This window comes from Syngnathus floridae, chromosome 3, assembly GCF_059516105.1.
Source record: "Syngnathus floridae isolate MCC-2025c chromosome 3, RoL_Sflo_1.0, whole genome shotgun sequence".
In the NCBI taxonomy this organism is placed as follows: domain Eukaryota; kingdom Metazoa; phylum Chordata; class Actinopteri; order Syngnathiformes; family Syngnathidae; genus Syngnathus; species Syngnathus floridae.
The window spans coordinates 19,058,415-19,079,199 of record NC_142415.1 but is presented as its reverse complement, the minus strand read 5'-3'; the positions used below and the strand labels follow the sequence as shown (position 1 = coordinate 19,079,199).

Below are 20,785 nucleotides of genomic sequence, written 5' to 3'. Positions count from 1 at the left end.
GCCTTTATATTCGTTGTTGTAAGCCAGGCCGTCGTGCGTGTCCTCTACTCGAACATCTGCAGTCATCCATATTCGGAAAGTCGGTCATACGTAGACGAGTTTTGAAGACAAATAAAAAAACGATGGACATACAAACACGTGTAAACATAATATTTTGGCAAATTGCAATTTTGAATGGTACGCCGAGTACCGTGTTGTGCTGCGACATAGGAGAGAACATTGAGAGTCGACTGAGAGAAATGCGACGTAATTAAGAGCAAGACGAGGAGACGGAGAATGTCCTCAATTTGCTCTCGTTGACTATAATCTAATCCTACTAAACGCTTGTTCCCGCAGACCCGAGAGAAAACACGCCTGTGAGAATTCTTGCATGCTCGATTTGTATTCGTTAAAGTGGCCATTTTTTTTAAAATCCATGTTAATTTTCGTTAGCATCAAGTTTAGCATTTTGTTGAATTAAATGATTCGGTTGAACATTTTACATGAATAATTTTCGTTTATGTGCCATGCTAATTTTTGCTACCCCTCTTTCATTACCATTAAGTTTAGCATTTTGTCGAATTAAATGATTTAGGTGGAACATTTTACTTTGATAATTTTCTTTGACGTGCCAGTTTTAAAGAAAACTACAACTGAGAGCAACGAACCAAGTGTTTTTTCCTCTTATTTTGAGAACTGTGTTTCTGTGGGCGCAGTAAACTATCAATCTATACAAAGTATTAAAAAGCAACTTGTTGTGTCACCTCAAATTTAGTGTTAATGGTTACAAAACTGACAGATAACGATGACAATCTCTATTGTCTGGATCTATAACCATCTTTATCACTAAAAACAAACATGTAAAACCCTGCCTGCTGTTTTCCAAATTGACAAATAGCTGAGCCACTTTGCATTCTTCTCCTCGCAGGGAAAAGTTATCAAGAAAATTCCATTGTGGCATCGTTACACAAACCCATTTGGATCATAAAGACACACACACACATACACACAAGGTTTCATTTATTATCACGGCACCGGAATAGGCAACGATTCCCTCGGCGCCGGCTTGCATGTGAATATCGCTTACATTAGCGTAGCGAGTCGACACTCGCGCGTTAGAATGCTAAACGCCGTCACGGCAGAGAGACGATGTCACTGGTCGGCGATGGCGAGAGGAAGAGAAGATAATGCCCGTAGAACGCGAGGTGGCATTGAAAACGCTCAAAAGAGGCAGTGGCAGAACCTCACTGGCGTGCCGCGTATAAATATTTATGGGCGAGTGACTGACAGCTACTGCATTGTGCTCCCAGGAGACAACATGTTTTCACATTGTGCGCACACAACACAAACACACACTCTCCCTCACACATTGCCGACTAGAACCGAGCGCAAACCGGTGTGCCCAATTACGATTCTGACCAAAAGCCCATTGAATCTCACAAGCTTGAGCCAGATTAGCTTAGATGCTAATGCAGAACATTAGCCACCATGTACTGCTTCACCGTTGCGAATTCTTAAGCTGGACATTTTGATTCTTTTTAATAACAAACATCCAATTGTTTGCAGCCATAGAACACACCGTCCAAGAACGCATCTGGTTGACTTGCTTCACATCTTTCCGGCGGCGCGTCGGCCACCGATTTGATTGGTTTAGCCCGAGTCAGAGAGCGTAAAGGAAGGAAGCAAGGCGTGCACGCTGAGGTCAATCTAATTGTAATTACACACATCCGAGCGCCACACACCAACGTACAGTAAATCACCCTTCACACTCCTCTGCCTCGATGCTTTTATTGGCATTCGTTACGCTCAACCGGAGGAATAAGCCAGCTTCCATGGCGGGAGTCAAAGACCTCGCCACCACCTGACTTGAAAACGCAAATGACTTCCTAGTTCGCACTAGTAAGAGAAAAAGAAGTCTTCGGTCCTGGGTAGTGTTTCGCAAAATATGCTGAGCCAAAGCAGAATTTTTTACAATCGATAAATCCACAACACAAAAGCCAGAAAAAGTTTAAGCAATACTGTATTTTCCGCACTATAAGGCGCACCTAAAAACCTCCAATTTTCTCAAAAGCTGACAGTGCGCCTTATAATCAGGTGCGCCTTATATAGGGACCAATATTGAGTCACTACAGCAGGCGTGCCCAAAGTCCGGCCTGCGGGCCAAATGTATATATCTTATATAGGGACAAAGTTTTAAAATGGGCCATTCATTGACGGTGCGCCTTATAATCCAGTGCGCCTTATATATGGACAAAGTTTTAAAATCGGCCACTCACTGAGCGTGTGCCTTATAATCCAGTGCGCCTTATAGTGCGAAAAATACAATAACTATGGTTATGGTCTTGGGATTACTTCCATAGAAGTTTAATGACTACATTACAGGTCACGTTTGTGGCTGATTAAGCTCCCCCCCAAAGGCATTTTGAAGGACACAACAATATACGGTGGCTGAGCCATGTCGTACTTGCAGGCCAACCATGTGGGAGGTACTCCGGCGTAAAGCACCGATCAATCAATACGCTGCATGGACGTGGCACTTAGCGCTCTCGAAGGAGAACATACGTCAGGAAAAGGTGACTTCAACGTGCTGTATAACACAACAAGGGCACGGCACTGGCGATAACGGGATATATTTATACCTGCGGACACCTGCTGTGATTGACAGAGGCGTATTTATATCCCAGGTTGTTTTTTTTGGGGCTCTGTCAGGAACGCATTGGGAAGAGACCGCCGAGTGTGACGATGGTGATCTGCGCGTCAATTAAACGCAGACAAATTCCTCCCTCGCGTCGCCATTCGTTATGGCGGCTCTCGACAAGTTCTGTAGCGGAGGGCAGCCGGCTGACTTGATGACTTACAGGCACAGCCGCGGCCAAGGTGAGCGAAGACACCAAAACTCCCAACAATGAGGAGCTTTAAAAAGACAGCCGGTACTGAAGTTGTAATTTTATCAGCCACTTGTCTCAAGGACAAATGTCTACAATTGATCAAGAGGTTTTCCGTCATGATTCGAAGCAGCCATATTGGATGAATTCCAAGGCTCATACTTTCAGCAAGTTGGTTCAAATAGAAGCAGGTGGCCCAAACAGATGGGTGACATCAAATTTTTGTGGATGTAATTTAGTGAGTTTGGTCATTATTTGGAGAATTCAGAAGAAAAAAAATAGTCTGGCAGCTTTGTGGTTTGAAGAAAACATTTTCAGCAATGTGCTCAAATTTTAACATTCATTGCTGCCCTCCGCAAATTAATTCGGTTTCTCGTTTTGTATCTTGGGTTGTTGTTTTTGTCCTTATTCAGGCATGAGATCACAAAAAACATATATGATTTCAACAAATGGAAGCTTCTCACCCCTTTAACGGATGCCTCTCATGCTTCCCTGAACCGTCCTGACCTCGGATTAACCCGTGCGGTTGGCTTTTCCGACCCAGAGCTCTGATTTGAAAGTAAAGCAAAAGCGGCGGGCTGATACGCTAGGGCTATATATGTAAATAAACATTTGTTAGAAAATGGCACAAAGTCCACAAAGGGAAATTATGGAACACGATGTACAAGGTCCAATCATCAGTGTGATCCGCTTGAATGCTTCATAAATTCCAAACACTGGCGGAGATGTCAAGTGCATGCAGGAGGCATTTCAAACGCAAAACATCATAACATCTACTGAGGGCGACTCCTGTGGGCGCCGCCTTGTTGCAAAAAACATCGCCACGAGCCGCCGCCGGCTGTCAATCAGTGTCATGTTCGCAGGAGGGGTGGGACGGTCGGGGGGGGAAGCTTGCTAAATTTAACTTCCTCTGTAGTCAAATGTAAACACAGAAGACCACAGAGTGGAGCTTAAGAAATCACAAGATAAATAAATAAAAATACAAAAAGAAGTGGGGCTTAAGAAATCACATTTAAGACAAAAAAAAGAATACAAATAAGAAAATACTAATAAAAGTGGAGTTTAAGAAATCCCAAGTAAGACAAAAAAATAAATAAATAAAAATACAAAAAGAAGTGGGGCTTAAGAAATCACATTTAAGACAAAAAAAAAGAATACAAATAAGAAAATACTAATAAAAGTGGAGTTTAAGAAATCCCAAGTAAGACAAAAAAATAAATAAATAAAAATACAAAAAGAAGTGGGGCTTAAGAAATCACATTTAAGACAAAAAAAAGAATACAAATAAGAAAATACTAATAAAAGGGGAGTTTAAGAAATCCCAAGTAAGACAAAAAAATAAAAAAAATAAAAATAAAATAAAATAAAAATGTAGCACATCATCCCCCCCAACACCGACTTCAAAGTGTTGCCGTCAGTGCACGGCAATAAATTAAACGGGGCTGCCTGTAAATGGGCTCAGAAGCAGAGGACCCTGAGGTAGGGGGGCTGTCAAATGATGCACCTCACATGCTGAGAAAACATCGCAAATGGGTGTCGGACCCCGATAAACCAGCCACTTATTGGACTTTTTGGTTTATAGTCATTGAAGTTCGGGAGTGTCATAACAACCGAACAAGAACATTCGCCCGGCAGGTGTCCAAACATTTTGGGTCTAGGGAGCTCTTATAGGAGAGCCACTTTTCCAAAGACGCCGAGAGCCAGAAAGTTCTGCAAGAAAATAGTCAATCTTTACAACAAATCCCTACAACTCCATAATCATACGAGAATGGAGCTGTATTTTTGCGACATTTGTCAACCCTCATACGAGTTGGAACGACTCCATGGAGGGAGATTTGTATTTATTCCCAGCTCCAGGCAGCACGACTTCAAGAGTGCACAAATGGGTCACCTCTCTGCACAAAATCACAAATCCTCTCTTTACATAAAACGCCTCCTAAGTTTGATTGTGCCTCACTGGCTTCCTCCATTTCCTGTCCTCTGCAGGGCATCCATTCACAATAACAACAAGGACATCCGAGGGTGTCACTCGGCGGACCGCTGTTTTTATCTTTCCGGAAGTGTTGTCATTCAACAACCCAACGTGAATCCTCGGAAAAATTCCCAAGGAGACGTACTTGAAAGACACAGTAAGGTTTGAAGTGGCCATTACTCATCGACTTGTCCGGCAGATAAAATTGAAAAACTGTAAATACATGTATGACCAAGGGCGGAGCTACTTGGTGGCCATGGGTGGACACGGCCACCCAAGACAAAGAGCGTCTTCAATTTTAACTTTAAAATGGCCATTTTAAAGTCTTTTTAACTATCAAATTGAAGCAGTTATAGGAAATGAATACTACATCTTCAAACTTTTGTTATTGCAAAAAGACGGAAGCACAGCTCTGAAGTTTAACTTTTCAAACTTGACAGACGCCACAAGTCAGAAAAAACATTCAAGAAGCTACGCTCATAAAAACAGGATTTGGATTCCAATAAGTCATTTGAGCAAATAAAGAGAAAAAAAACATAAAGACTTGGTAAGTTTGAGAATCAACAGCAAGCTGACCGCATGACTCTTCCCTCACGGCGCGCTTTCACTCCTTTTATTCGCCACACTAAACGACTTGTCATTTTGCTTTCACAAACGATCGCAATTATCACGGCGTCGGGATCAAAGCGTCACCTAAAAGAGCCTTTTTTTTTTCCACGTTGAGGGGGAAGAAAACACCAAACGCCGTTTCCTCTCTTCTGTTTACACTGATCGAGGCCTCGCAGGCGCAGCGTCGGTGATTGACAGAATGGGAATACACCTCCGTTTTTTTCCCACGGAGGAGATGAAGAGAAGATGGAGAAGAGGGGCGAAGACAGATTTCTTCTTCTCGGCGTGTACTATTAACCAGAGGCTTCCCTCCCGCTTACACTGGATTAGCCACATTACGGATTCTCTTTCAGCTTTTTGTTTTTTGGCGGGGGGGCGACGGGGAGCTCCGAGCAGTCAGCCAAGCGACAATTATACACAAGGACGCAGCGGGACGCGCACTTCATTTAAATAACGCACTCTTTAAAGACTTTATCTGCTGTTTCACAAACACACCAAATGCCGAGTTCTTGTTGATCTCCGATTAGCCTGAGTAAATCCACTTTGTGAAGATGTTGACTTTTGAATTGAAATTAGTTTGGAACATGGATTTCTGTCATGGAAACCAAAATCAAACAGTTATGATGAGCTTTTGTTTTTATGCTCGTTTTGTGACGTGATTTGCATTGCATGCCGATTTTGGTGTGGTTTTCCAAATTATGCCGACTCAACTTAGTTTAGCTTAGGTGACCTTTAGGAGGAAGAAACATCTCAAGGATAATCGTTAGCGATAGAGCTGAATTTTGTGCACGTCATAATTTGGTTTATAATAGTCATAAAATATGGTAAGTTGTGATTAATTTTTTTTGGGTGGAATACAGCTGTGACATTACACAAAATATTGAAAAAGAGAAATTCTCAATAGAGTCGTTGAAGATTGAACGAGAAAAACAAGATGAATTGAAATCCATTTTTGTGCCCAACCCGCAGACATCATCTGCCTCCATTTTAAACATTTCGGCAACGTCTGCTTTCTCATCTTGCAGCAATTTATTGCCGGCGTTTTAATTGTCACTTATTAATTAACCAGAGCAGAATTCTAACGTTCAGCTATGATTGGCTTCGCTTTATCTCTAATTTCAATTCACATGCTGCGCGGCCACGTGTGACCGTTTCTGACTTCTGAGCGATAATAACGTCGCAACGAAAGAACGACCAGCATCTCAATGAAAATAATTTGCATGACTTGACCAGTGTAGACAAGATTTGTTATTATAGTTGAGCTCCTCACGAGGGAGAACAGAGACGGACGGCCTAGAGCAGACGATAGACAAGGTCTTCTGACCAACACTAACAATCATGTCGGCTCTTCAAGGACTCCCGGTGTTAGGGTTAGGGTTATCTTCTGTTCATCTTCTGGGCCGTCTCAAAGGCCACGCCTGTTGGCAGCACGAATATCACATCCGCCACGCTAATAAACAAAAGCTCAGGTTAAAAAAGATGGCGGCAGCTGTCGCGTCTTATCTGACAATTTATTCAGCAGCACCCACAATGCATTTTGGCTGACTGGAATATGCAAAAGATAAACAGTCATCTCCACTGAGCATTAATCATTGATTAAAACATGTTTTGCTTCTTCTTGTTTTGCTTTTTTTTTTTTTTTACCCCGTCGCGTAGAGGAAATTGGAATTGCCCCGTGGCACAGGCATCAGGATCAGATTGCCGGGCTAGGCTATAGCTAGCTAGCGCCAGTGCTATTGTTATCTTGGCTGCGGAACAGGTCCGTAAACATATTGCGGTGAGCTTTTGGTGGATTTGGGGATGGAGAAAAAAAAAATTGGAATTGACAAGCGATAGCTTCATGCTGTTCTCACACATATGATCACTCGCTCACACACTTAGAAACGTTCTGTGAGTAAAGAAATCAAACAGAAGCTTTCACTTGACCCAGAAAGTGCCGATTTCCGTGAAGAATGAGAATGCAATTCGCCCCCTGGAGGTGGTTAAATCAAGTGTGCCATCTTGTCTCAACTCCTCCACACGCAGATTTTTTATGTATACATATGTAACATTGGTCGGTGAGCCATGCGCTGGTGTACATCATGCATGAAGTGTCACTTTACATCAACAGGCTGATACATTTATAACATGGATGCCGCTAGCGCGTTAGCGCCGGGAGACCGAAGAAGCTACTTCACAGCGGCGGTGACATGTTTAGCCTCTTTTTTGCAAGTCAAATAATATTTTGTTTCTTATAAGGCAAAGAAAAACTCCCATGAGAAGATAAGCTGTTTTTGTTATTAATGCACCGCTAGCTAACAGTTTTTTTAATGGCCAATAATAACAGGCTTGCGCGGCTAACGAGGAAAATTATAGACATTAATGTTAAGAGAGTCCTTTAAGGGCTTTTACTGTGTTAGCGGAAGACAGTCACAAGTGAACATTAGCATATGATTTAATAAGATTGCTTTTTTTCATCTCCTTAAAAATGGTTATTTAAAATTCATGATATTCTGGATCTGTTGTTTTGATTCAACTTCACTAATATTGCAATTAGACGGAATTACACTCAATGGGCTTTTTAGTAGGTAAACCAGAACCAAAAGTTAGTAGAGAAGCTGTAGTGTGGATTTGGTAACGGCACTCAAATTTTTGATGTCTAACATGACGGTTGAAGAGTTTCAAGTCAGCAAACGCGGAAAGACACAGGAAGCTAGACGCCATGTTGAAAAAGACACAGGAAGTCGGCCATTTTGTTTTGAAGCAGACATTTTCCATTGGCCATTTTATGGAACCACAAGTTTACAGGCCAATAGATTCAAATCATTTTACATTGTAAATAGTTAAATTCCAATCTAATGGCTTCATTGTTATTGTTTTGATATATTGCCGCTGAGTAACCAAGTCGTGACATCCCGATGGCATCTGTTCGCATCTAATCATCGCCACTTGTCGTCAGGTGGTGGCTGCCTTTTCCGACACGTTTGAACCACCGGCCCGCACACACACGTACACAACACGTATACACATTCATTACCGAGTGTCACCGAGACCAAGGGGATAAAAAATGCGGTGACCCACGAGACTGTGACCTGTAAAATTGACATAATCTGCTGCCTTTGAGGAGTCAGTAATGACCTCTCATCGCCGTGTGACACACTCTCCGTCTTCATTTCACACCCTCTTAGAGCAGCACAGATGGCCTTGGCATTTCGTTAACAGCCTCCCAAATCTTTCGCCAGCTACCAGTCTGCTCCTCTACGCCGCAAATGATTGGAAAATGTACGGAGATTGGGCAATGGCCGTCGTCCCGGCGTGCCACAAGAGCCATTTTGCCGGGAGTAGAAGGGGCTAAGTGGGGCAGTGCCCCATCAGAGCTAGAGTATTCGATTTAGTTCCCAATTTTTTTTTAAATTAATTAATTTCAAACTGTTCATGAAGAGACTTTTCTCTGTCTGTTTTGTGGTAATGTGCCTATTCATAGGTTACCACTTAGGTTAATGAGGTGGGACAAAAAAAAAAAACAACGCGACACAAGCGGCCATGCAGGGTGATTCGTCGTGACTACCGAAACTGTCCCTGAACTTTAATTCATTCAAATGAATTTTCTTTTTAATTGTTTAATCCTTGGTGTGCTATAACTCCATTAGAGAGCACGGCGCCGGAGAGATGAGCTGCAATAATAATAGCAAGACAAAGCGTGGGTTGAAAAGTGCATGGTGGGACCCAGAGGAAGTCGAATAAAAAAAAAAAAAAAACTTGGCGATGATGAATGAAGCAGATTGGAGTTGATAGGACATGTACGTGTCACAGGCTTTTAAGCAGTAATAAGTCTCTGTACACTGCCGTCTAACTATTTTATAATTGTTCCTGTGGAGAATAAAAACAAGTCAACTGTCCAGAGAATCGCAAAAGTGAGAAAAACGGGGAGCTAGATTAGATTTAGATGTTCCTAGCTACCTTCCTACTTGGAGATCTTGACTCCTTAGGCTCAATTCTTACATATTTTCACCACCAACCTCCAACCGGGAACATTGCAAAGCTCCCAAAAGCCTCCCGAGAACGGCGGGTCAAGGCCAGCGAGGTGTTTAACGTGTAACTCGGGAGAAAAGATGAGGTCACGGTGACTCATCACGTTTCTCTCTGCGGGATTTCATCGAGGTGAGGCAAAAGTTTTGGAGACTTGTGGAAGCTTTTGCTGCATCACTGCACCACGCTAGACGACCTTGAGGGGGCGGCAGCCTCTTAACAGGAATCGGTTTTAGCTCGTTAGACAGTTGTTACTTTTTGATGGCGCCTTGGAGGCCCGGCTCGCGGTGGACACAGTGGACCGGCTACAACGCTGTCTCAGCATTCTTGAGACTGCCTGCCAAGGCGGACATCTACCAGCAACTGTGGTGCATTCGAGTGCACTGCCCTCCTCTAAAGTATTAAAGTTTTTTTTGGAGAGCATAGTTCATATACACAAGTAAGTTTAAAAAAATATAATAATATGAACAAGACAATATAGTGTACATATATATATATATATATATATATAATATTATATATAGTGTAATGCTATTTTCTTTTGACTATAATATTTAATTAAACTATTAAACTATCCATTCATTTCTGTACCGCTTTATCTAATCATATTTAATTAAAATATAACAAATGTACAAAATTAATAATACGAAAATAACTGGATAATGTAAAAAATACAGTTAATGTGATAACTATAATATTTAGTTAAAATATGACAAACATGTTAAATTAATAATAATAATGTGTATTTAATTAAAATATAACAAACGTACAAAATTAATAATATGAAAATAACTGGATAATGTAAAAAAATACAGTATCAGTGGTAACTATAATATTTAAAACATGATAAATTAATAATAATGTGAAAATAACTGGTGCCAATATGTGGCATCAAAATCACGATGTGTCGTACCTGTGCTGTCTACAAAGATAAAATTATTCCTGCTCCCTTTCTGCAGCCAGTGTGAACCCTCAGGTGACATTAAACAGTAATTTTGTCCTTCTGTCACACATGCTAAATTGTGAGCCATGAAAAATGAAGGCATGTTCTCCATATAGTAAGCCACTGGCTATGAAGAGGAAACTTTGAGGGATGGTCCGGAGGGGTTATGCAGGGGTCTTGATGCAAAGCGAGGCGAGGTTGATGGGAATGTGAGCCGAGGGAAATACAAGAGAGATGGGCAGCGCTGGAGCATGCTGTTCAAAGTAAACCATCCTGCCGTGTGTGCATATATATACATGCCAGATATGAATATATTTATATATGCCCATTGATTGAGCAGACATTCACTTGAGAGCAAAGGCTGGGATTTGTCTACGTGTGCGTGTGTGCGTGTCAGAATGAAAGAGTCCGGCGTGGGAGTGAACACAAGGCGCTCTCCATTTGCTTCTTATGTAATACGAGCTGTTGGCTGGAAAAATCACACGAAATTGAAAATGGTTGGAAGGTGGATTCAAGCACATACTAAAACAAAAAAAAATTCTCTTGTTACATCATAAAAACCAAAAAAATCGACGCCGGAAGCGTTAGAGTCGCCCCTCCATCACCGAGTAGATTCTGCTGGTAACGTCACTTCCAAACTGGAAGTCATTATTTTAATATTTTTGCAAACAAGAAAAAAAAAAAAAACGCAAATGTTGAAAAATGACTACAATGACCCGATTTTATTTCTGTTAATTCTTTTAAGAATACTACTTCCATCCATCCATCCATCCATCCATCCATCCATCCATCCATCCATCCATCCATCCATCCATCCATCCATCCATCCATCCAAATAAAAGTCCTAAATACACAAAAATAGTGTGAATCTAACATGCACAACATTCCACTTGCTACACAAACTCACTTTTACTTTTTTTTTTTATTATTATCAATCTTGGCTGCCGTTATTATCTCCGCCAGAGAAGTTAGTATGTGGCATTGTCACCTATCTTCACCATCATCATTATCTCGCTGTTATCAGGCTGCTCGCTTACGTTCAACTCGCTTCAGGCAGTTGCGCATCTTTCCTGTACGACAAGCAGCTGAGATATCAAGCAACTTCGGATATTCTTTTTTTTTTCTTCATATATACCTCAAAATAAATACAGACTGGCTTGCTACTTGGGTTTAAAATATTACGAACCGCTTGTACACCATGATCAAACTCAATACCGTCTATTCTCGCAATTTCGGGCGTTGCGAGGACTCGAGGAGTGAAACATGAACGGACCTGACTTTTGACCGCGTCTGCCTCTGTCGTCTGAGAGGCTTTCGATTCAAAATCCATAAGGTCTTGCCCCGAACAAAGACATACAAATGCCCGAAAAATAGAGAAGACTTTTTACGAGGCTGATGTCATTTCAATCAATGGGGTCCTTGCCCCGACGCAGACATCTAATCCCCGAAAAAACACAAACTGATCATATACTGTAGCTGATATTTCTTTCAAAATCAATCGGGTCTTGCACTGACAAGCATATCATCTCTAAAAACTTGGATAAACAACAGATAGCTTTGAAAAGCAATACTAATAAAGACATATCATCCCCTCCACACCCCAAAACCCAAGTAGACAGTTATATGAGTAATATGTTTTCAAAATCAATGCAGTACTGCTATAGCAAAGACTCAACAAATACACTCTCGGTACATAGCTGCTATTCATCAAAATCCAAAAGGTCTTGCCCTTACGGGGGTATAAAATTGTTGAAAATTTGGAGATGACTCATTGTGTGTGTTTATAAAATATAAAGGTGTCAATGTCTAATTTTCATGGCGGGTGACATTGAAGGATTCTGTCACTTAATGATGTGCCGAGTGTATTTATAACCTGGTTGTGTTGTTGTTTTTTGGTGTCAAGAAGAAACGAAGTGATTTCTTAGCATTGTGTTTGCGTCACCGCCCTTGAGCGTGTCAACATGTGTCATCATCAAGTCGTCGCTATTGTGTCGGGTCAAAAATAAATGAGCACGAGCTCGATCCACACTTATTTATTTGCGTAAATAAAATTAGTACAATTCAAAAATCTGAACTACACTTTCAAAGACAGCATTTTGTGTCATAAAAATGAATATAATTGCTCCTCTCATGTGTTGTCTGAGATAATAGACTTCTTGCGCAATAGCAATCAACAGACAACCACTACTGCGGCAAATAAAAAAAACAAAACGTCATGTACGGGCCCGTTTTTATGCGCAAGGTGGACACTAATGTGATTGTTCCGCGGCAGTTATTTATGATAACGCTCTGTAGAAATAAGCGACTGAGATAATAACAATAATAAAAAAAAAAGACCATGCCATGCTTGGTCAAGCACAGATATGTATCAAATAATGAATATGATCACAGGTCTTGCTAGTTATTTACGATAACTGGAACGTTGCACGATAGTCATAAAAAAAATACAAATAATTCAGATGGTAAAATGTCGACAGTGAGCTTGGCAAGACACATTGTCTGCTGTCATATAATTAACACGATTGCTCCTCTCGCCGGTTATTGTTGAGCAACGTATAAAATAGAAGTAAAGGACAGCTCGAAGGAATCCAGTCGGAACGTTCTAGCGTGTTCATTACGGGACAAAATGTTGTGTCTATGAATAGCGAAGTAAACATGTTTTTCTTTTAAGCAACTCCCGGGAGGACGCCGCCAAATGGCTCTGGAAGACTGAAAAGTAAATGTGCAGCTTCTTTTTCTCAACTTCCATATGTCGCTACGCGCTTTTTTAAAAGCAACTATATTAAGCCATGGCGGCGCTGGCTTGAACTATTGATGGCGATGTTTTAAAAGGGGAGATGCTCGCAAAAACAGGTAAAGTGCATTTAGTGTCACCACTTTACTCGCCTTTTAACCGCCGACTGCTTCACCCACAGACAAGGTGACCACTTAGCTATTAGCCGACCTGCCGCTGATGTCTTGCTGCGAAGGGTTGACGTTTTCCCAAAACCCCCCAAAAAATAGCAGATGAATTCGGGGGGGGCGAAAATCAGCACGTGTTTGGTGAGTATATTAGGAATATTTTTATTTTTATGTATTTTTTTACATGATGTGTAAGTCAAGTCTCATCGCCCGGCAATAGAGCTCACGCAGGCCAAGCTAGGTAGTGATGCAATGAATGTGTGTATGTGTATATGTGTATATGTGTGTATGTGTGTGTGTGTGTGTGTGGGTCCTGCAGAGGGAGGTTAACAAGGATGTGTGTGTGTGTGTGTGTGTGTGTGTGTTGATCATCCCAAGGCCTGGTTCAGGTATGGGGTAGAAAGAAGGGTAAGCCGTCCTGACACACACGTCTGGATCACAGAGGTTAGCCGCCAGCCGCGGGCTAGCGTCCGTGTAAGTGCGACCACGTAAGGTTATTTGTATCATTTTTGTGTGTATGTGTGTGTTTTTGTATGCGTCAGTGCATCTGAGGATGCTGCAGATTCTTATTGTGTCCAAAGACAGCTTCATTCCATTCCGAGGAACAAGATGTAAAAAGTGGAAAATACGAAGTAAAGATTGCAGAGAGCAAATACACACGTACAAACACACATATTTATATATAAAAGACAACAAAACTGCAGCGGCACCAACCATCAAGGACAAACCTGGATAATGGGCCGAGCCACATGCTGCTTCACCAAGTCTAATGGTGACTTTCATGCTGTTACGATGAATACGACATGCTAGGGATATTATCTGATGAAAAGCTATAAATGGGCTAATTTGTTTTCGTTGTCATCCAAAACTATTCTGGAGTGAATTAATCACCCTAATATGATTCTGTCGCATTATAAACTGCATAGTATTTGAAAGTAGGACAAAAGTGCAACCTGCACATGAAGAGATGTAGGGGGAAAGGAGAACAAAGATTTGGCTTTAGTGGGTTAGCTTGAAAGCGAGCGGACCTCTTCCATCATTGACTTACTCCCGACACGCTGCCTCAGCCTTTTTTCGCCTCCATAATTTAAACTGTGTAGTGAAAACCAGTGCCAAAAATAGAGGCGGTATCATCTCCTCCGTATGTTAACATCCCGCAGCTGCCAGCGGCCATTGTGGAGCTGAGCAGGACCGCCGGAATTACCCAGAATGCAGCACTCAAAGCCTACTGTCAGTTAGCCGTTCAAAACGATTTGAAAATTAGCTTTTTTTTTTTTAGTTTCGAAGCTCATGAATTCTAGTTGCGCAACCCTGTGGACTGTGAAATATTGAAGTCTAAAGTTTGCCCAAGCAATTGCTGCAGCTCACCAGCTCTTACGCATATCGATGACAGGCTAGTTTACAAGCTAGCTTTTAAGCCGCGACTGTTCGCTAGAAGAGACTAGCAGGAAATAAGTTATTGTTATGAAGCGATTAAGACATGCTTTAGCATTCCTCATAACTCTTCCTTTGGAATTTAATTCATTTCCTGTCCACCCAGTAGCACACAGCATACGCCTTAGCATCCAAGCTTTTCTGCCGTGACGCCTCATTAGCTGCCAGGACTCATCCTTGATTGGAGCCAGCTCTGGGCCAACGTGATAATTGCCACCTCCTAAATAATTACAGCCCCAGAGTTTCTTAGCGAGGTAAGTAATGAACTAATCCCGCAAAGTAGCTCATTACGACTAGCGTGTGGCTAATGCTACTTTACGCCGCTCGAATGCGTACTGAAACTAAGAAACCATTTTTCTGAGGTGACATTGCATATGAGTAAGAGAGCGTGTCAAGAAGTACAGCTAAGGCTTAGCTACAAATGTTAGCAGATCTCATCAAATAAGCAAGCTAGCTAATGCGCCCATTTACACAAGTATTGTGGTTGATGTTTTCAGGCTAGTTGCCACTAAGGCCAGTTGCTCTTTGACTGTGGCAAAAGCTGCCACGCGATATAGCTTAGCAAGCTAGCAACCCTCAAAGGTAGTCATAATAAGGGTGGCGACTGTTTGCGGTAGCTAACACATCTAGTGATACACTAAAGGTAGCTGGACAGCCCCAGACTATATGTGGCTAACCAGCTCATGCTAAGCTAGCCAGCAAAGCAGCTCGCTGTTAAGCACTATAAAATGGTACTGAAAGTTGCTAACTAGCTCAGACATACAAATGCTGATCGTAGTCTCATTTTTAAGGGGCCCTATGAGTAGTCCCATCTTTTGTTTTCACTTAGGCAAATAAGATGGGGGCTCATTTGCATGAGACAGGACCACCAACTTGAAGCATACTAATCTCACATGCATGACTAACCTTTCATGCCGAACTTGGAGCGTCGTCCGTATTTGTTGATGAGCACGAAAAGGACGAGGAGGAGGACGCAGGCAAAGCCCGCCAGGCCCACCGCGATAGAGACCTTCACCAAAAGTGATGCATGTTAGATTAATTCATACTTATTTTAATCTGCATTAAATTTCAAATCACGACATGGTTGTCTTAACGCAAAAACAAAACTCACCCCAAATGTGTCCTCGTCCGGGCGGCCGGAATCCGAATCTGTGGGCGCCGAGGGGACTGTAAAATACAAACACGGGAAAAAATTAGAATGGAATTTGCGGTGAGATTAGATGTCAGCATGCGGGGAGCTACAGGAAAAAACACCACACATTTAAAAAAAACAAAAATGTACAGGCAGAAAGAAGCGCTGCAAAATGTAATTTGTTTTCTTTTTTTCTTTTGATTCCTTTATTTCCATCATCTTTCTTCAGAACAGCAAAATATACGCGGAATCATAATTATCGTAAAAGTAGTAATGGCGGCTTTTTTTTTTCCAACGATTGTGCACATTTGTTCCCCCGTGGTGTCGTCCCAAAGCGGCAGGATGAGGTCAAACCGCAGCAGTGTGTGACGCCGTGACACAGGTGGAATGAAGTGAAGCGCTACACGGGGGAAAGTGGAGGGCTCGCAGCCAGCACATCACACACTCATTTGTGCTTAAATGAATGCTGGCACGCTACATCGGCTGCCGGTGGCTGCCGGTGGCTGCAATACGCCGCATCACCACTGCATTAACATCTTTCTCATCATCTTCACTGCCTCTCTTCTCTCAATGCTTGATTTATTTTAAAATAAGAAGCAAATAAAATTGGTCTAAACTCAGAAAAAGGGCGAGGGGAGGGAGGGGAATAAAGTAATATGACTAGATTGAAATCGTAATAGAATGGGGAGAATCGTGAATGGATGGAAATTAAATAAAAAAAAATTGGTAGAGCAAAAAAAAAAGATTTCCAAATAATAAAGAACTATGAGGTAAATACAGAAAATTGACAAAGGGGGGCTAAAATGTATCAATACGGAAAGTTTTTTTTTTCAAAACAAGAAAATCATGTTTTTAGGAGAACAAAATTGCAAATAATAATAGAACGGGGAGAATCGTGAATGGATGGAAATTAAATTTAAAAAATTGGTAGAGCAAAAAAAAAAGATTTCCAAATAATAAAGAACTATGAGGTAAATACAGAAAATTGACAAAGGGGGGCTAAAATGTATCAATACGGAAAGTTTTTTTTTTTTAAAACAAGAAAATCATATTTTTAGGAGAACAAAATAGCAAATTGCAATTTTACAAGGAAAAAAAACTAAACAATATCCAGAGAATTAAATCTGAATCGAAGTAAATGTCATTGTTTTCTGCTGGGAAAAAAAACCATCCCAGGAGAATTAAATTGCAATACCAAAAGAAAGTGCTAGTTCTAAAAACAAATTACCAACGACACTTACTGGACAGCCTGAGCACCAGACACAAAAATCTCATCTATTAATAAACACAATCAAGCCTTTGAACTGAAATGAACCGAAGAAGGGTCATTGTAAGCAAACGCCTCATCTGCCACCAGCTTTAATGCGGCGTAATAATGCGCATCTGATGAGGAAGAACGACCTAGCACGGAGACGGAGCAGCGCCGCCATGAAGGTGAGAGATCAGGGCGGCCCGCTTTGTTTAAGCTGTCAGCAGATGCAGCCAGTAGATTTTTCCTCACAAAAGTATACACACCCCCCGTATGCATTTGCTCTCGAAACCAGCCACCAAAACCAGTGTGACCAAGCCGCACAAAATTGGCTGAGTAAATCTATCATGACAGGACGCACGGGAACTTTCACCCCCCCCGCCCCGCCTGGACATATTGGCCATATCGTTTTAAAGCAGGCAATTTGGAAGAATCCCGGGGCTTGTACTCCTACCAGAGAATTGGCCTAAATGAGCTCCACTCGGAAGCTGCTATCCTATAAAGCAGATGAAGCGAGATCCAAATTGTCATCAGTGCTTCTGTGGAGAATTGACTCCTTACTCTGGAAATGGCGTAACAAAAACAAAGACCCATGAGCCAAGACGATGAACACACACCTTTGACCCGAGACAAACGACATCAACAAATTTCGATGACCGCTCGGAGCAACACAAAGTGACCAAATTTCTCCATGGTAACCATTTGCGTGCATGTGTGTGTGTGTTTGTACGGCAAAGCCACAGAAACAAATGAACCAAAATCACTACTTCTACGACAGAAAAGGCTACTCGAAGCAGGTTGAGATGTGAAAATCCAAATACTCACCCAGCTCCACCACGTCTGCAAAGAAGAAAACAAAGAGAGTCACGCCGTGTGCGACAAGGTGACAAGAGGGTATTAACCTTGGAATATTGACCATGGGGAGAAATTTGCCAGCCTTTGTGGGCGTTGGCGCCGCCCCATTTGCACACACACACACATTTGTACACACACACACACGCACAACTTCTCCAGACCAATCGAAGCTCAAGTGAACTGTGCGTGAACCCCATTGAAGCTCAGCAGCCGGTGAGAAGATGCTCCTCGAGCAACAACCTTGCGAGGACTCGCTTTCAATAAAACAAATAAGGCCTCGGCCCCGAAAGAACGACGAGGAACCTTGTGAGCAGGTTAGTTTTCCAGCCTTGGGCTGAGATGTGGAGTTTGTAAGAAAATATTCAACCTGATTTTCACATTTACCTGAGATGTTTACAAACATCCATAATCATTTTTGCATGAAGCAGAATCTTTACCCACCTTCGTCGTCAATGCCGGGCGCCATGAGGAAATGTCCGTAGACCGTCTTGGTGACCGTCCCGAGCGAGTTGCTGGCCTCCAGGGTGTAGTTGCCGTTGTTGATATGCGTCGGGTTCTGGAAGGTCAGGCAGCCCTCCAAGTAGTCCTGGTAGAAGTCCATCTCCGTACGGATGTACTGGTTGTGCAGGATCTCCTTGTTCTTGTGGAACCAACGCAGCTTCGGGTGGGGGTAACCTCGCACCGTGAACTCGATGCAGGTGTCGTGGCGCTGCTCGGGCTCGGCCAGGCGGAGGATGACCGGGGGAACTGCGGAGGAGCAAAGGATGGTACTTGACTTAGTTCTTCATTGGAGCACGAAAATCGAATACTCAACAAGCTATCGTATTCTGAATTATTTTTTCTTAAAGAAAAGGAGACCACATGCTGTCAGGCAGATTCGTTTTTTTTGGTGTGTTTTTTAAAGAATCCATAATTTTTTGTCGATCATTTTGTGCCAGTGCTGAGTTTTCGACTTTTACGACAAAAATGGGACATCATCATGCAGCATTAGCGAGCCTGGCTTTGGTTAAATGTAAGAAGAATTGATTGATACTTAAATGAAGAATGAAAAACCCAAACTGTCAGTCACCGCCGCCTGCAATTGTGTGCTGATGGGTCGTCAAAGGCAAACAAAAGGGAATGTTTTTCTTTTTCTCTCTATAATTTCTATTTTGAAAGCTGTCATTTGGAAAAAGGACTTCAGGGATGAGCGGCCAACAAAAGTGACAATTACGCAAAAAAGACCGTTTCTTCAAGTCAACGGCAAGTCAAGGGTGGCTGCGTATTGAAGGAGCGATCAATTTTTCTCGTAGTGGAGATGTTATGGCAGCAATACGAGACACTGCGGGGCACTGTAGTAACGAGAAAAAAAAAAAGTGTGATTTTTTGATTGGCCAGCCCGAGTTACCTCTTGCTCCACCTAGTTTGTTATCTGACGGCCATGTTTCCATGGGAACCTCTGCAAATCAGAATTTGTTTTATTGACCAAGTTTGCACATCCCAAGCAGGGAATTTAACTCTGGTTGATCTCAGACTGTCAAACTCTGTTGTTTTAGATTGTATTACTTTTTAAAAACAAGTTCCCCAAAAATATTAAAATTTACAATTAAAAATTAACAAAAAAAATAATTGAATTAAATATATGTAGTTAATATTTTTAGAAGCCAGGATAAGCATGACGCAAATCTCGTTGATTAAAAATATTTTTTGAGAAATCAAATTAAAATGGTATTCATCCTATATGAATGTATTATTTAATTTGATTACAAACTTGATGAACTTGAAAATTAAAATAAAATATTTATTTTTCTAACATTTAAATTTTAGATTTTTAGAAACTGAGATGAGCTAATATAGTTTTTTTTATAAAAAAAACAAAGACACGACAATCGTTTGAACATCACCTCAAAAAAGGGAAATATTAGCATAAAAATTTTATAATTCAAAATGAAATATAATAGACAGGCCCAAATTATCTTGACACTTGAATTGAAGCGGGAAAAAGTCCCCTGAGCCAGTGTTGCACAACAAAAGCCCTCATTGTAGTTGCAATACGCTCGCTCTAAAAAGTCATCCTTTTGAACGCCGAGATGTGACGGCCGGTAATTTGTGCCGTCAATCACGCCATTCCCTGATCACGGTGCGGGTTTGAGCTACTTTCTGACATTTCCACAGACAAAGGGCCCGCAACGCAGAGGAAATGTAATTACCAGCGGAGCACGCAGTGAAAAATTAATACCTTAGTTAATTTGAGGCACCGACAGAGAGTGTCAACACGGGAGCAGAAGAATACGAAACGCCTGGAGACGACACCATCCAGGCATCCGGGGAGGGGGAGGGCGCCCCCTTGAGGGAATGTTATTCCGGCGTCGGAGACAAGTCCCGGTCCCCAAACACACGTGTCCCGGAGCAGCTGGCGGCCGTTTCCACCAGGGAAACTTATGCAAGAGGTGAGGCGTATCACGAACGGATGCCGGAGGATGTCTCCATGGCAACCGCATGGTTTCACCGCAGCCGGTTGGATTTCTCCGTTTTTGCTTGCTTGCGTGCTCGCAGGCTGCGGGCGGCGTCCTTGTTAATCAGATCCATCAGTTACACTTGCTTTGCAAACCGCGCAACACCTCATTGCATCCCAAATGTACCTGCTGCAGTTTGTCTGGGTCTTTTGCTGGAACCGATTCTCCATATTTTAGTGTCATCAAAGCAGCCATTTTAGGCCGAGGAGCGGATGCCAGCCAAATAGCCCTGTAGGTCTTTTGCTGGATGGGATTATAATGAGACAACGCCGGTTTGGGGAAACAGGCAGCCATTTACTGGCAGCTACTGGTGTTTATTCACA

The 20,785-nt window shown here is 42.0% G+C and overlaps 1 protein-coding gene across 4 annotated transcripts in view; it reads right to left on the bottom strand.

Moving 5' to 3' along the window:
- The window catches only part of ntrk3b (neurotrophic tyrosine kinase, receptor, type 3b), a 135,779-nt gene that overhangs the window by 28,314 nt on the left and 86,680 nt on the right, over nucleotides 1–20,785 (bottom strand). For 3 of the 4 annotated variants that reach the window (XM_088372021.1, XM_088372022.1, XM_088372023.1), the window contains 4 exons: nucleotides 18,409–18,714; nucleotides 17,938–17,952; nucleotides 15,843–15,898; nucleotides 15,638–15,740 (listed from right to left, as the gene is read on the bottom strand). In XM_088372021.1, coding sequence (XP_088228147.1) covers nucleotides 15,638–15,740; nucleotides 15,843–15,898; nucleotides 17,938–17,952; nucleotides 18,409–18,714 — 480 coding nt within the window. The remainder of the gene's footprint in view (nucleotides 1–15,637; nucleotides 15,741–15,842; nucleotides 15,899–17,937; nucleotides 17,953–18,408; nucleotides 18,715–20,785) is intronic. The other variant, XM_088372024.1, reaches the window with a different exon arrangement.